Raw genomic sequence first — 17,736 nt, 5'->3', positions numbered from 1 at the left:
TCGGTCTTTCCTCCATTTTGGATCATTTATATTTTAATGTTCTTCGTTAAAAATTAATCAGAACATTATTTACAAAAGTTTTTGAAATAAAGTAAAAAGTTTGTGGAATAAAATTATTGTATCAATGGAGGTTTTTTTATTACCAGTAATGACATGGAACCGTTGATTGAAGAAAGTAAAAAATAATGCTGCTTTTTTTGTCTCTTGCCTCCATTTGTTAAGTGTTTGTGCTATTCTTATGTTCTTAGGATAATGTTCTGTGGTCAGAGCAGTCAAAAGTAGAACTCTGTAAACAACACAGGTCCCATTATGTCTGGCAAAAAGCAAATACAGCATTCCACAGTAGCATCATACCAACAGTCAAAACATGGTGGTAGTTTGATAGCGTGGGGATGCTTTCTTGTCTCAGGACACGGAAAACTTGTTATCGAAGGAACCATGAATTCTGCAGTGTACCAAAAAATTCTTAAGAATGTCCATAAGCCCTGAAAAATTGCTTAGACACTAAGGATGTCATGAACCAAAAAAGTTTGGGAACCACTGGCATATTGTTTGGTTATTGCGTTTGAATAGAAAATTTCTCTTTACACATGCTAGACCAACACTGGCAAGTTTACAACAAAAAGACCATCTCAGACACTACAATTCCATTACACTCCATTTAAAAATGTCTTCTACACCACATCTGGACCTTTTGGTGAAGAGCAGATTTCATTATTCACTCAGCAAAAGGAAAACTAGTAAAAATAATGGAAGAAAACATTTTGGAAAAAGGCTTATGTGTGTCAAGTTTTAACAAAACTAGATTGTAAGCCCCTCTGGGGACAGGGAAATACCTACATTACCTGGATATAGCTTTCCATGAGCTAAATCCAAATTAATAAAACAGATTGACAATAAAAGCCGAAGCCAGCATTTTTTAAATAATTTAAACCTTTAATTGTGTACACACAAAACATGTTTCAGGAACATTATATCAAAGTGTATCATGACATGCCTGGCCTTTTTGCCTCATGATTCTTAAGACACTACAGAGAAGTTCTGTATTTATCATTATATTGGCCACTTCCACTGGTCAGCAGGAGGTTCATCAATTAAAGGTTCCCATGCTTTCCATTCAATCATCTTTCTTGCTAGATGGAGTTCATTTTCTGCCTGTAAAAAAGGAATTAGAAATAACAGAAATAAGATGTATCACACATTCATCTATCTGGGCATTCCCTAGCTAATCCCCAGTTCATGTGAAGTATATTTTGTTAGAGAAAAGGGGTAATTTACTACAGTCAATGCACACTGATAGTGAACGACCTCCCCCCTCCCCCAAAGTGAGCACAGTATCCACAGAACACAGGGGAGGTGTATCAAATCACTGCAGCACCCCCAAGACCCTTTCAAAGTTATTTTACTAGACGGTCAAGTTTCAATGTGACAGAAAGAAGCCAAGGTTCAAGATAATTCTCAGCATCAGAACAGCAGCAGTTTTATTTATAGCATGCCTTCTCAGTTATGTAAGGTGTGGGACAACAAGATAAAAGTATACAAATAGACTAAAATACCACAATCAAGTTCAAAGCAAACAAAATGTTTAAAAATACTCATTTCATTTAACAGTTTCAGCATAAAAACAACATACAAAGGAACAGTCAAAACAAGGGCTGCATTTTAAATTGCAGTTAACGCTGCGATTAATGCAATAATCATTCATCGCGATTTTCAAAAATTTGCATTGCGGCATCTGTCTCCTACAAACATCTCTTCTGCTCTCTTTCACTTCCAACCCCTGTCCTTGGCACAATCTGACATCTTCCTCCCTCTTCACCACCGTAAAGGTGGTCTTCTGTTGATTCTTGCCAGTGTCTGCAGCTTTCCCCTCTGACCTGTTGTAGAAGTAGTAGACCTATGGGGTGGAGGGGGAGGGGCATGAGCTACAGATCCGCAAGAAGAACTGGAGGGGGCCACCAATGGAAGCTATGACTGAAGCAGTGAGCCCCAGCAGCCATGAGAAAACAGCTCACCATCAAGTGGTGGAACAGATGGACAGAGGAGAAGGAAGAGGAGAGGGAGGGAAGGAAGAGACTTGGGAGAGATGTTGGATCTGGGGGTGGCATGGAGGGAAATTATCAGTCCTTTAGGGAAGGGAAGGGGGATGGGATTTGATATATTGCCTCTCTGTGGTTACAATAAAAATGGTTTCTATATTATATACAGGTACTTATTTTGCACCTGGAGCAATGGAGAGTTAAGGGGCCCTTTTACTAAACCATATAGGCACCTACGAGCACCCAACATGTGTCATAGTAACATAGTAGATGACGGCAGAAAAAGACCTGCACGGTCCATCCAGTCTGCCCAAGAAGATAAATTCATATGTGCTACTTTTTTTTATTTGTACTGTCCTCTTCAGTGCACAGACCGTATAAGTCTGCCCAGCCCTATCCCCGCCTCCCAACCACCAACCCCGCCTCCCAACCACCAGCTCTGGCACAGACCGTATAAGTCTGCCCAGCACTATCCCTGCCACCCACCACCGGCTCTGGCACAGACCGTATAAGTCTGCCCAGCACTATCCCCGCCTCCCAACCACCAGCTCTGCCACCCATTCTAGGCTAAGCTCCTGAGGATCCCTTTCTTCTGCACAGGATTCCTTTATGTTTATCCCACGCGTGTCAATTCGCATGGCCCGGGTAGTAATTTCAGTTTCTACGCCCACCTACTACTACGCGCCCACTACTAAGATATTCAAGTTCACCTGTGCAATTACTTCTTCTATCTGGCCACAGTTAAGTTTTTCTTCAAGTTTCTCCACATCGGTTTCCTGTAAATTTAGAGAGGAAAAAACACACATCAAAGTAGTAAGAGTTTGTATCAGATTTTGCACTATTTTCATGATTCTCTTCATTGCCCAGCAGCTTCCTGTTACTCAGGTTTGGCCAGATTGGATCGAGTGACCCAGCTGAATACTATAAGCATTTCTCTGAAGGCTACCAGAGATTTTACCTCAAGATGTCCCTACTCCACTCCCAACATTTCTATCACAGTGAGGCCTCAGCCAAGAGGCCTGGGTCACAGCTCCCTTCAGGGCCTGGTTCAGAATATTCTTAGCCAGTCCATACATGTCACTGTGGCATCACAGTCCATGAGTAGAGTCTGAAACAGAATCCAGGGCTACCATGGAGTCAGCCCTCAGTTTTGGTTTATTTTTAAAGAGAAAGCACATCCAAATAACTTAAGCTGCCTTTATAACATCTACAGCTGCTGAATTCATTCACCAACTGAAACCAGACTAGATTTTTATTCATGAATTTAGTTTGGGACAAATATGGTATGACTAATTGTGCACTAATATTAACGGTACCATTTCAATAGGGAAGAAATTTGAGACAAATCCCAAGAAACTTAGCTCAAAACCTGTACAGTATACTCAGCTTTCTAGGAAAGAACCAAAGACACATGAGAAACAATTATTAATTGCTGTATATTTTGTATGTAGTTAGAAAAATACAGATAAATCCAATTCTGCATTAAGCCCTGCTGGGGAAACAGACTAAAGTTCAAAAATTTTTAACAATGTTCAGAAAATGAGAGGGAGAAATCTCTCAGGTCTGCTGCAGCTCCCTGAGTCCTAATTTACGAAGGGGCCCTTTTATTAAGCCACGTAGGTGCCTACGCGCGCCCAACACACGCCAATTCAGAACTACCGCCCAGCTACCAAACAGCCCTCTCATTTTCTGCCCCCCACCATCCCTTCAACTTTCATGGAGACAAACTAAGGAGGGGGATATCTTGGCTACTAGCTTTTGTGCTTCTTTCTAAATACAAAGAGAATTTGTCAAGGCTGGTTTTAAAGTTTTTATATAAAATAAATGTGCATGTATGTAAAATCTTTATTTTAGCAGTATTTGAGTTTACTAGCTTTTTACATTTTTCAGGTGAGGGCTCATTTTCAAAACACTTAGACTTACAAAGTTCCATAGGTTACTATGGGGCTCATTTTCGAAAAAGATAAAAGGTCCAAATCGGTATTTTTGAAAACTGTTTTTCAGACTTTTTTTAAAATTTTTTTATTCTGCTCGTCTGCAGTGCATCCAAATTTCAAGGGAGTGTGTTACGGATGGGATTTCAGCACTCAGCAGTCATACTGGAACAAAATAAAACCGTCCAGGACTCAAACTTAAGATGTTTTGATCTAGACCTGTTTTTAGAATGAATAAGGCACAAAAAGGTGCCCTAAATGCCCACTAGAGGGAATCAGAGATGGCCCGGGCGGTAATTTCATTTTTTATGCGCACCAGAAAATATATTTTATTTTCCGGCACGCAGTGCTAACTGGGCGGTAAATCAGCATTGTACATGAGCTGACAATTACGTGAGACCTTACCGCTAAGTGAATGGGTGGCGGTAAGGTCTCAGGCCCAAAATAGACGCACGCCAATTTTCATTTTGCCATCCATTTTCGCCCCCCCCCCCCCCCCAAAAAAAAAGGCGTTTTTTTGCAGGGGCATTGAAAAATGGACCCGCACGCGCCCAATCCAGCGCAGGCCACTTTTCGGTACATCTTAGTAAAAGAACCCTAAGGCTGTTTTCCTATTATGTGACCTGGATTGGCCACTGTTGGAAAACAGGATACTGCGCATGATGGACCTCCACAGCAGGCCACTGGTTAGAAATACATGGCTAGCAGCTCCCCTCCCCACCCAAACTCTCATCTCCCACATTCCCCTCCCAATTCCATCTCTATCCAGTCTTGGTCACACTCTCTCCCTCCCCTGATATCTCCCTCATCCGTTTCCCTCCTCAATCCCACTATCCTCCCCCCTCAAAATCAGCCACCTCCCAACCCTAGCAATCTTGTCATTAACTGGGGAAGCTAGTCAGCCACCTCCCCAAGCCTCACCATCCAGCAAAAGGAAGGAGGGAGTCAATTGGTCACCAACTTCAGCCCCTATGACTACATCCCCCCAAGCTAATTCTCACCACCCAGGAAGGGAAGTCAGCCACCTCTCCACCCACATTTCCAAGTAGCCAGCTATATTCCCAACCCTCTTCCGGCAAATTTACCAGTCACCCACTCCTGGACTTCCTATTAGGCCAGCTCCTTGCCTTGAGTCCTTTACTTCACTTGCCACATCCACTACTGGTACTGTGGCTGCTTTCTCTTCCCACCACACTGCATTCTGCAAATCTAAGCTGCGACATTCAACTCACACGGATCTCGGGATATCAAGTCTCGTGAGACCAGCATAAGTTCCTGCCCATGCGGTTCAAACTCACAGAGCTGCACAATGCAAACTGAAAGCAGCTACATTTGCAATAGCAACTCTAAGAGAAAGCAGCCTAGCAGGAAAATCCCAGGCACCCGGGATTTGTCTAGCCCCATATAACTATCAGCTTGATTCTGCATAACTATGTGAACCCCAGTGCTAGCTATAAGCATTCTGGGTACAAACAGAGAAGTGCCTCTATCAGATGCTGGCTCGTCAACTAATGGCTTATTTATTTTGCCAAGCTGAAAAGTAACAAAAAGAGAAAGCCATTACAATGAAGGCCTAAGAGTAGTGTATCACCCTTTTAGACGTCTGGATATGTGCTTCTTACTGCTATATGCACTGGATACAAGTACACTGCACAAGAGCTTGGGCATTACATTTTATTTAATATCTACCTCAAGCCTCTGGCTGAGCTGCTTCAGTCAACTGGCACAAAATTCTATATCTATGCTGATGATGTGCAGCTACTCATGCCCACTGAACCAGATCGACCCACAGCTTTGTATAAACTCTCTCTCTAACCGCAACTTCAAAACACCTTTGTGGGAAATCTGAACTCCCCCCCCCCCCCCCCTAAAATCATAGGTCAGGAGTCTTGGGAAACAGGTTGACTCGCTTTGATCCTGCAAATTCAAACAATCTTTAAAAATTGTCTCTATCACCTGCAGCAGCTATGAAATCTCTCTATATATATTGTAAAGATGGGTCTGACTACAATGATCCATGTCATGATAACATCACAACTAGACTACTGTAATGCCCTGTACACTGGTCAAGCCAAAATGAGCTTGCATTAGCTCCAACTAATTCAGAATGCTGCAACCCAACTGATAGAAGACTGCAAGCAGCGTGACCACGTCACACCCTTCCTGCAAAAACTATCTTACAGGGCTAAATTTAAAACTCTATGTTTGATTTTCAAGGTCCTCAGACAAAATGGGCCAAAGTACTTAAAGAATAAGTTAGCACTTTACACACCTTTGAGACCTCCAAGGTCCTCTCAAGGAGCATCACTATTTGTACGTTTATCAAAATAAATTGTACGATATGATACCTGCCAGCGAACCTTCTCAGGAGTAGCCCCCAGGCTCTGGAACTTACTACCAGAGGGTTATGTCTAACTCTAGACTACCTCTGTTTCAGGAAGCAGGTGAAAGCCTGGCTCTTCTCACAAGCCTTTAATACATGTGGTAACTGACCATACACTCACTCCAAACCTGGACTAGCTTGCTGCACACCCTGTAAATTAGACCAGTTCCTCATATCTTGTTTAACGTACAAAGATTTTGCCTTGAGTTTAGCTGCCCATCAATTTATCCCAATTGTCCCCTCGGATACATATAAAAGCATTAGCATCATACCTCTGCTATTTGAATGTTCTATTGCGTTGCTTATTAAGTGTTTCATTGGTATCATGCTGACATTGTATTATATCTATGTTATCTGAATGCTGTTCCATACTATTATGGTATTGTTTATATTGTACCGACATATTTCCAAGTTTACCTCATTTATTGTATTTATGTTTATATTTGGTCATTTTACTGTTATGTTGTTAACAAAATTGTAAGTTTTATATTAAACTGGATCTGTTGTACACCGCCTTGGGTGAATCTGTTCATAAAGGCAGTTAATAAATACCAATAAATAAATTTCTAGGTGGTGACGGAGGGCCAGAAGAAAATGAAATGAAAGCTTACCATTTGCACTGCACTGAGTCTCTCATTTACAATTTGCTCTGTATATTTTCTGTACGCTGCATCTTTTGGGACATTCTGCAGAGTGGCAATAATTTTGGTGTACAGTATCCTCAGGCGCTTTAAAATAAACAAATAAAAGACAATAGATATCGATAAAGTCCCATCTGTTGAAAAATAGATGCTAGGAGCAACTATTTAATTCAGCTGATACTACTTTGGATTTACATAGCGCCTTACATTTAAGAAATAAACTAATGAAATTATAAATATGTTTTGCTGTAAAGTCTACAAGAAGCAAAACTCCACATTTTAAGCACATTATGTACAGTACATGTACATAATATAGGCAGTATATGTAAACCTCTTTGGTTGTAGCACAGAAAGGCAGTATATCAATACCCAATGGAACTGTTACGGCTGCTGAAGAGGAAGATGGTGGAAAACAATGATTAATATCCAGAACAAATCGACTCAAAAGCACAAAACCACTACTTCAAAAACTACACTAGCTACCCATCAAAGCATGCATATCCTTTAAGATCTACACCTAGCCTACAGAGGTGTATCTGTGTGGGGCCACGGGGGCCTGGGCCCCCATAGATTTGGCCCTGGACCCCCCCTGCCGACGACCCTCTCCACCCCCTCCCCCGCCTATCTTTGCTGGCAGGGGACCCCAACCCCCCCACCAGCCGAGGTCCTCTCTTCCGTTGCAGCAAAGTTTCCTGTTCTGAGTCTGACATCAGACTCAGAATTTGAAACTGAAGGAAGCTTTGCTGCAACGGAAGAGAGGACCTCGGCTGGCGGGGGTTGAGGTCCCCCGCCAGCAAAGGTAGGCGATGGCGGCAGGGGAGGGTTGGCAGAGAGGGTCGTCGGCAGGGGGGGGGGCTAAAATGTGCCCCCTCACTCTGGCTCCCCTCCCGCCGAAGTCCAGATACACCTCTGCTGGCCTATAGAATACGTTTCAGCCTTGCACCTGAATCCATGACTAATCTAACAGAACTGCCTATACGCAATGCAATAGAAGATGCAAGAACCTCTCTCACCCGACTTCCCAAAATGTCAAGGCATAAAATATAAAGCTACATACTCAACCAACTTCATATACATCTGCTCCAAGATAAGGAATACACTACCCGAAAGTCCTAAAACGCATAACTACCTAACTTTCTGAAAACATCTGAAAGCTCATTTTTTCAGCAAAATGCTACTCAATGTCACCGGACAATAATAAAACACCACAACATAACACGAAGAATGAATTATGAACAGAAACTGGCCAAAGACACATGGTCACATCAACAACGTAACATGATTAACTGATGCAAAATGTAAGCCACATTGAACCGACAACTCTGGTTGAAAAATGTGGGATACAAATGCATAACGGTAACTTAGCCTTACTGTATATTGCAAGCCACTTTGAAACGAAACCCGTTTTTGGATAATACAGGGATACAAGAATGTATAAATAAAATTAATTAAATTTAAAAATAAATTACCACCTAAACACAACAGAGAAAAAATTTAGGGCTAGCAAAGTGAAGCAGCTATCACAAGTGACAAAACTAATGTCCAAGAAGGTGCTCATATCACAGCTCTCAAACTCTCACCCCAAGTTCTAATCACTAGAACATGGTATTTCTTACCACACGAAGGGGTGTTTTTACTAAGCTGCAGTAAGCGCTAGCATGTGTTTACAGCAGCTTAAAATGGGTTTACTGCGGAACACGCTGAAGCGTCCTGTGTTAAAGTCCCAATGTGCGCGTGCAAACCACGCGCTAAAATAAATTCCTAATTTTTCTGAGGGGGAATCTGGAACAGAGAGCAGGCGTGAAAGCACAAATCAGTTAGCATGCGATAATGTGGTTGCACTGACTGATTAGTGCAGGATTAGAACGTGAGCCCTTACTGCCTAAAAAATGGGTGGCTGTAAAGGCTCACACGCTAAATTTTTTTTTTTAATGACCATGGGCTAACGGTAAAAATGGCCTCAGCGCATGCGAAAGACCTGTGTAAGGGCATGCTAATGCCATTTTTTTACTGCAGCTTAGTAAAACGATCTCTGAGGGAGTCTTTTATGAAGCTGCAGTAAGCCCAATGCGGAATTACTGCTTGCGAATCCAGAACTACCGCCAGCTGCTAGTGATAGTTCTGACTGGAGCACACGCCATTTTCGGGGCTCCAGAGATTTTTTTTTTTGTCTAGTGCAACGCTAGCCCGGAGGTAATTGGACATCGCTGCACACTTACTGCGGGAGCCCTTACCGCTACCTCAATGGGTGGCGGTAGGTGCTCCCCACCGCATGGCCACACGATAAGGATTAACTTACTGCACGGCCACTTTTTTTTTTTTGGGGGGGGGGGGGAGGCTTTTTATCCACTTCAGTAAAAAGGGCCCTGATGTGCAGGAAAAACAGCCCCCGTCGCTACCGCAGGGCCTTTTTTCCTGCAGATTAGTAAAAGGACCTCTAAGTTTTATTTTGAAAGCTGATCCCATGAAAACTGAGAAAAATGGCTTAAAAAAAAATCGGCATCCTCTACCAGGCATATCAATATAATGTATTACCTTTAGATGTGTATTTCAAGTTATTTAAAGTCTTACAGACTTTTTACTGTCATGCTTGTTACCCAATTCCTGATTTAGAAAAAGGTGCCAATATATGAAATTTGCATATGCACTATCTTTCTAACTATATATGGCCTGCATTAGTGTGGGCCACATGCAGGCTTTAAAGCAGGCAAGAGATAAGAAACAAAAGGGGGGCCCTCTTTTACTAAGCCACAGAAAACACGAATACATGCTTACTGCAGGTTACAAAGCAGTACCACAGGGTGCGCTCCGGCATCGCGTGGTAGTTTCTGGTTCGGGACACTTCCCGCACACTAAAAAAAACTTTTTAGCATTGGGGGCAGAAAGGTATGTTCTGTGCTAACCAGTTCAAGGGAACGGCAATCCACCTAGGCGGATGAACACAAACTCCCACGCAAACAAGACTATCTGTAAGAAGTGGGAAATGGACCAATGACTCCAGGGAGACGGGACTATGATGATAAAAACTGGCAACTTTATTCACAGACTCTGTGAATAAAGTTGTCAGTTTTTATTATCATAGTCCCGTCTCCCTGGAGTCATTGGTCCATTTCCCACTTGCTGTGCTAATCAGTTAACACAACTATAACTGGCGTGCACCAACCAAATCAGCGCAGGAGCCCTTACCACTTAGGTGTCAGTAAGTGCTCCCGAGCTAATGGGGAAATTAGCATGTGGCCATTATTTGAGAAGATGGGAAATGCGGTTATTTTACAGCTGCGATTGAAGTGGCCTCAGGGTGCAGGAAAACCTCGTGATAGTGACAGCACTGGCCACTTTTTAAACACAGCTTAGTAAAAGGGCCCCAAAGTTTGAAAACTAGAGTGAAAAATAACAGCCAGTCATAAATGAATATGGAGAAAACAAGGATAACCAATGACAAAAAAAAAAAAAAAAAAGATAATTCCATAAAGGCTTAAGTAGAGAGGTGTGGTAGCCGTGTTAGTCCACTTTGAAAGGTAATCGATAGAAATAAAACAAAATAAAACATGGAAAAGAAAATAAGATGATACCTTTTTTTATTGGACATAAGTTAATACATTTCTTGATTAGCTTTCGAAGGTTGCCCTTCTTCGTCAGATTGGAAGTAAGCAAATGTTGGTAGATGACAGTATATATGAGCGAAACATCAAAGCATTTCAGTGACAGTCTAACAGGATGCTTTGTAATGGGCTAGAAAACCCAGATCTTTTTTAAGTCCTGCCTGGGGGGTGTCAAAATATTTACTCATTTTGACTTCAAAGGTCTTATGTTCCTGTATTGTTTTAAAGTTCCCTTTCAGGATCCTTACCATGAAATCAAGAAATGGAAATTTCAAGAACTTGCCAGACAAATACAGATAGGAATTGCAAGGTCAGCTGATCTTGCATCAAAGTCCTGGGGGAATAGATGTGTGGGTTTAGGGTTTAAGTGAACAAAAGATGCTAAAAACATTTTCCAATTTAAACATACCTCATGGGGATGTGGAGCTACAGCTAATCCAACTAGGCCAGTGGTCTGTAAATTAAAAAAAAAAAACAAACAAAAAAAACATATTAATTATATATTTTAGAAAGATGTGACAGAATAAACAAAAAAAACATTAGTTTACATCAGTGATGACATTTAGGGGACCCCTTTTAATAAAGGGTGTTAAGCCCCGAAAACAGGGTACCACACAAACGCGTTAATGTGTTTTGTATTTTCCCTGCTTCCACACACTAAACCCTGTGGTGGTAATTTTTGGGGAACTTTTTCCTGATGGGGCATGGAATTTCGAGAATGGGCTTTTCTGCATTTTCCAGTCAGCATATTTTGATTAGCATATCCTAAATGAATAACACAAAGGTAATTCAGAAGCACTTAGCAGCTCCCTAAACAGGAAGCGGTAAGTGCTCCCACATTATTTTTTGCAGGTTCCACTAATGTTCCCATGTCAACATTAGTGCACAATCTGCAAAAAAGAAAAAAATAATGCCCTAAAAAGTGCCGTGGTAAATCTGGGCTTAGTGAGCGGGAAAATCCCACATTACAGCATGCTAAACCCAGATTTTACTGCACTTCACTAAAAGGGTCCCTTGGAGTTCTACTTACTGGCACATTGCACTTCTCTGAAACACCACTTTTAATATGTAATGGAGTTCCTACTTCCTTTACCTTTTTGTACAGATTGAGTGCAGTGTTGGTGCATGAGAATACCATGGCAGGAAAGATATTTTTTTAAATTAATGGCCGTTCACTAATATCAAAATTAGTGTGCAGCCATTTACTGCCTGAGCCCTTTCTGCCACCTATTTAGTAGGCAGTAAGGGCTGATGTGCTAGCCAGGAGTGGAGGAGAGGCCTAGTGGTTACAGCACCGGTCTTGCAATCCAGAGGTGACCAGTTCAAATCTCACTGCTGCTTCTTGTGATCTTGGGCAAGTCATTTAACCCTCTATTGCCTCAGGTACAAACTTAGATTGTGAGCCCTCCTGGGACAGAGAAATAGCCAGTGTACCTGAATGTAACTCACCTTGAGCTACCACTGAAAAAGGTGTGAGCAAAATCTATTGGGCAGTGGGTGGCAATGTGCCCACACTACCTGATTACTACCAGAACACCTACACCATGCCCCCCCCCCCCCAACTAGAAAATAAAAATTATAACCATTTTCCAGTGTGGGAAACGGTGCACTGCAAACTCAGAACTACCACCAGACACCTGGGTGCATTTGGTGGCAGTGCTGTTTTGCTGTCTTCTACCCTCACGGTAGCCCCACTGCCACTTGGTAAAATGGCTCCTAAAGCTGCGTTTCCAAACCAGTGTGCCTTCAGACCCGATCAGGTTTTCCAGGGGGGGGGGGGAATAATAAGGCACCACACTGGTATATGGGCTCTGTTCTCAGCACCTTGCAACAAGAGACACCAGCAGTAGCCCTAGATACAACTTAAGTCTGAGTGTGTGGGAATTAAGAGACAGAATTTTAGGTCACAGATAATCAGGCCCTGCTTCGTGCTGCATACACACTGCACATTTTTCTGAACCTCCACTAATCCTTCCAACCATTTCTTTTGGCCATAGGAGCCCTCTCCCTTATCCGTCCTGGTGGTCTGCCACAACAATAACAGGAATGAACGTCCTCACTCCTTCGAGAGGGGATGCTGGAAATTCTCAGTATCATCTCAACACTTCCACTGTACCAAAAAGATCTTCCTTCTGGAGGTCATGATGTGTAATATGTATAAGAACACGCAGACACAAAAAAAAATGCCACAACCTATACAGACAATTTTTCGAAGCACTTAGATTTACAAAGTTACAAAGGAGCTAAACGTCCCAAATCGGCAACAGTACATAAGTACATAAGTAATGCCATACTGGGAAAAGACCAAGGGTCCATCGAGCCCAGCATCCTGTCCACAACAGCGGCCAATCCAGGCCAAGGGCACCTGGCAAGCTTCCCAAACGTACAAACATTCTATACATGTTATTCCTGGAATTTTGGATTTTTCCAAGTCCGTTTAGTAGCGGTTTATGGACTTGTCCTTTAGGAATCCGTCCAACCCCTTTTTAAACTCTGCTAAGCTAACTGCCTTCACCACTTTCTCCGGCAACGAATTCCAGAGTTTAATTACACGTTGGGTGAAGAAAAATTTTCTCCGATTTGATTTAAATCTACTACACTGGGTTACCCTGATTCCGCGTTTTACGTCCTCAGACACAGATAAACAAGCAGCATATACTTAAAAGACACAGCAGCAGCTCATTAAAAACAAAATCCCACATATAGCATCAGAATCCGCGAGACAGCACGAGATACAATCACACAACCCTCCTTGGTACCATGAACCCAGAAACCAACCTCCGCCCAGTCCCAGTGTGACCTCCACCAGCACCACCAGCTTTACCTTCTTCAACAAGCCGGCCATGACGACAACACCGCACAGCACTCTGGGATCGGGAAGCGCAAGCAATAGCCACGCCCAGACCCTCCCCTCCAGGACTTGGCATTGGCAAAGCAAGAAAGTGCATGCGCGCGCAGCCCTTAACAGAGCGTATCAGCACTCGGCAGTCCAGTAGTCGTCACAACAATTAAGAAGAAATTATATAACTGCGCCTCTGCGAGTGGCGGCGGCGGGTAGGTTGCGCGTCGCTGGAGCAGGAAGTTCGACTCCGGGGCTGTCGCGCAACTGCCTCTGGAATTCAAGGAGAATGGAAATTGAACAGGAGACGGCGTGAGCCTATCTGGCCCATTATGTGTAGGCGGAGCTTGAGTCACCCAAAACAGTAGCAAATGCTGTTGAAAACAATAGGAAATACTTATTAGAATGAATGGGCTGCTTATGCGTGTGTGTGGTCCATCTGTAAATAGTCTAAAGCTGTTCCAGTTGGATAGGCAGTGCCTTAAAAGATGGAGGATAAAGGATTTTTTTTTTTTTGACAGCTTTTTATACTTGAAAGCTTCCCATATGTACATAAATATATATATCGTGAAATAAAATTGAAAATCACTAAAGCAGCATAAAAATCATTGTTGCTGATAGAAACAGCACTTATAAACTCTGTATTTTGTGCTATAGACTACAGTATACGTGGAAACATTTCAGTGATGGGTTCATCTTCTTAATTATTATTATTTGTTTCATTTGTATCCCTCATTTTCCCACCTTTTTGCAGGCTCAATGTGGCTTACATAGTACCGTAAACGGCGTTAGCCGCTTCCGGTATGAACAAATACAAGGTGATATAGTGGTAGAATAAGGTTCATGTATGGCAAATACATTAGGGGAACTTAGAGAGGGATAGGAAGAGTTTGAATATGTCCATTATGTCGCAGGTGTATAGTACATAAGTAATGCCACACTGGGAAAAGACCAAGGGTCCATCGAGCCCAGCATCCTGTCCACGACAGCGGCCAATCCAGGCCAAGGGCACCTGGCAAGCTTCCCAAACGTACAAACATTCTATACATGTTATTCCTGGAATTGTGGATTTTTCCCAAGTCCATTTAGTAGTGGTTTATGGACTTGTCTTTAGGAAACCGTCTAACCCCTTTTTAAACTCTGCCAAGCTAGCCGCCTTCACCACGTTCTCCAGAAACGAATTCCAGAGTTTAATTATGTGTTGGGTGAAGAAAACTTTTCTCCGGTTTGTTTTGAATTTACTACACTGTAGTTCATCGCATGCCCCCTAGTCCTAGTATTTTTGGGAAACGTGAACAGACGCTTCACATCCACCTGTTCCACTCCACTCATTATTTTATATGCCTCTATCATGTCTCCCCTCTGCCGTCTCTTCTCCAGACTGAAAAGCCCTAGCCTCCTTAGTCTTTCTGTAGTCTTTCTTTTTTTTATGTTGGGTAGGTGGGGTATGCTTTTCTGAACAGGTCTGTTTTTAGTGCTTTTCGGAAATTTAGGTGGTCGAGCGTAGTTTTTACTACTTTTGGCAGCACGCTCCATAGTTGTGTGCTTAAGTAGGAAAAGCTGGATGCGTAAGTGGATTGCTGTCATTGTCAGCCATTTTGCCTCCCAAATACAGCATTTCTAGAGCCTGTGTATTTCTAAGGTTCACACTAGCATGGTATGGGGAAAATACTGGAGTACTGGGAGGAAGAGAGAGAGATGGCTGAGGGAGGAGGGAAGAGAGAGAGCAGGGCTTTGGAGAGGGAGAAAGACAGAGCAGGCCACAGTAGTGAGGGGAAGGGTTCGCTGCCATTGATAATTCATGGGGATATGAGTGGGGATACCATAAGAAAAACTTCCCTTGGTGCTGGCTCATTCCAGTGAAAAAGAAAATCTTAATTGTTCACTGGGTTGCTATCCAGTCTGTTTTTTGAGATAACCATAGTAAATATGTATGAAATGTATATATGCAAATGAATATGCTAATATATTACATTTGTCTGTCCCCCAAATGGAACAAACTGTGCCTATGCTTGCACTCTTTGTGACCAGAGTTGCATTAGTTTCATCAGTCCAAAAAACCTTTTGCCACGTAACTATAGTTTCTAAGCATACAAAAGAACATTCAACATGCCAGATTTATGGAATACATAGGATATTGTTGTCATGTGCAAACTTTGACCAGTCACTGCTATCAAAACCTGTAGTTCTTGCAAAGTCTTCGTTGCCTCCCTGATTGGTCTGTTCCTTGCTTGATCATCTAGGGGCCCTTGTACCAAGCTGCAGGAAAAAAGGCCCTGCACTGGTGGTGGGGGCCATTTTTCCCACACACGAGGGCCCTTTTTACTGCAGCGGGTAAAAAAAAGCCCCCAGCACACATGGCCATAGGACGGGGAGCCCATACCACCACCTATTGAGGTGGCGATAAGGGCTCCCACACTAACATGGCAGTAACTGGGCAGCATGGGTAGAAAGTGTGGATACATGGGACCATAGGTACCAACATTTCAAAATTAATTAGAGGTGCTAAATGATTTGGGCTATACATTTTATAAATTAATAAAATATAAATAAATACAAATTACCCCTCCATCCCTGGACACAGTAAAGGAACTTGCTCAATAGAGATTTTTTTTTTATCAGTTTTTTTTTTTCATTCCGATTTTATAACACATTTTTTTTCTTTTTTTCAAAATTCACAAGCCTGGGTTTGCCTCTAACCCTAGTACTGATTTGTGAACTCTCACATGCCAGTACGATTCTCAATTCTTCCTCTCCCCTTCGCCACAGTGGCACAGGAGGAGAGACTGAGGAGTGTCTAAACACAAACAAGAACGAACCAACTACACCACAAGAGGAAAAATAGACCCTCTAACATTCTGGCAACAGTTCTATGATAACGGATGGTCTACAAAGACAGACACAAGCCAATTTCTCAAAGAATGGGACAATAGATGCAGAAATATATTAGATAAAATAGCACCAATTCAAACCAGAACCTCACACAGAAATAACTCAATACCAAGGTTCAACGAAGAATTGAAAAATTTAAAAACGCAAGTTAGAAGGTTAGAACGTGCATGGAACAAAAAGAAAGACGACTTCACATTCACTGCCTGGAAGCAACTACAAAGAAAATATAAATACACCATAAGACAAACTAAAAGACTATATTACAAAAGTATAATTGGACCAGAATTCAAGGACACACACAAACTCAACTCATAAACAAATTACTAGATACCACACCAGTAACTTCTAACAAGACCGACAAACCAGCAGCAAATAATCTTGCGAGATACTTCAGTGAGAAAATCACAAAACTACGTCTCCTGATACCTGTCAATACCACAAACTACACAGAGATTCTTGACTGTCTAGACCCAAACCCTGGTGAATACCCAGCGGACAGAATCTGGACCAACTTTGAGACGCTATCAGAGGACATCGTTTCCCAAAAAAGGTTTGCCAAGTCCCACTGCAAACTAGACATATGCCCTAACAACCTAACAAGATCTGTCCCTCAACAATTCATAACAGATCTCACGGAGTACCTGAATTGCATGCTACAAAACGGACTCTTCCCAAAGGATCAAGGAAATATTCTACTCATCCCCTTACCCAAAGATGCAAAAAAAAGCACAAGCGACTTAACCAATTACCACCCAGTAGCATCCATTCCGTTGATAACCAAATTAACGGAAGGAATGGTAACCAATCAACTCACCGACTACCTAAATAAATTCTCCATACTGCACAACTCCCAATCAGGATTCTGGGCCAACCACAGCACCGAAACAGTGTTAGTAACTCTCATGACTAAATTTAAACAATTGATCGCAACTGGCTACAACATACTTCTACAATTCGATATGTCAAGCGCTTTCGATATGGTTGACCACGGAATATTACTACACATCCTTGAATACTTTGGAATTGGAGGCAACGTCCTCAATTGGTTCAAAGGCTTCCTTACCACACGATCTTACCAAATAATATCTAACCATACCACCTCAGACACATGGACACCTGAATGTGGAGTCCCACGAGGATCTCCCCTCTCGCCAACTCTCTTCAACCTAATGATGACACCCTTGGCCAAATTATTATCCAATCAGAACCTTAATCCATATATCTACGCAGATGACGTAACGATTTACACCCCGTTCAAACAAGATTTAATGGAAATTACCAACGACATCAACCAAAGTTTCCATATCATGCACTCATGGGCGGATGCATTTCAGCTGAAACTTAATGCAGAAAAAACACAATGCCTTATACTCACCTCACAACACAACACGAACAAATTCACCACC

General features: G+C 42.3%; 1 protein-coding gene across 1 annotated transcript; it reads right to left on the bottom strand.

The window, feature by feature from the left end:
• Positions 1-909: 909 nt before the first annotated feature.
• On the bottom strand, positions 910-13,492 carry NDUFA5 (NADH:ubiquinone oxidoreductase subunit A5). Its single transcript, XM_030216223.1, has 5 exons — positions 13,424-13,492; positions 11,009-11,053; positions 6,968-7,084; positions 2,750-2,815; positions 910-1,155 (listed from the first exon to the last, which is right to left on the bottom strand). Exons 1-5 carry the CDS (start codon positions 13,442-13,444, stop codon positions 1,054-1,056), a joined length of 351 nt encoding a protein of 116 aa, XP_030072083.1. The 5' UTR covers positions 13,445-13,492; the 3' UTR covers positions 910-1,053.
• Positions 13,493-17,736: the final 4,244 nt, after the last annotated feature.

Source organism: Microcaecilia unicolor, chromosome 10 (genome assembly GCF_901765095.1).
Source record: "Microcaecilia unicolor chromosome 10, aMicUni1.1, whole genome shotgun sequence".
In the NCBI taxonomy this organism is placed as follows: domain Eukaryota; kingdom Metazoa; phylum Chordata; class Amphibia; order Gymnophiona; family Siphonopidae; genus Microcaecilia; species Microcaecilia unicolor.
Note: the sequence above shows the minus strand (reverse complement) of the source record. Positions and strands in the feature narration are given on the sequence as shown.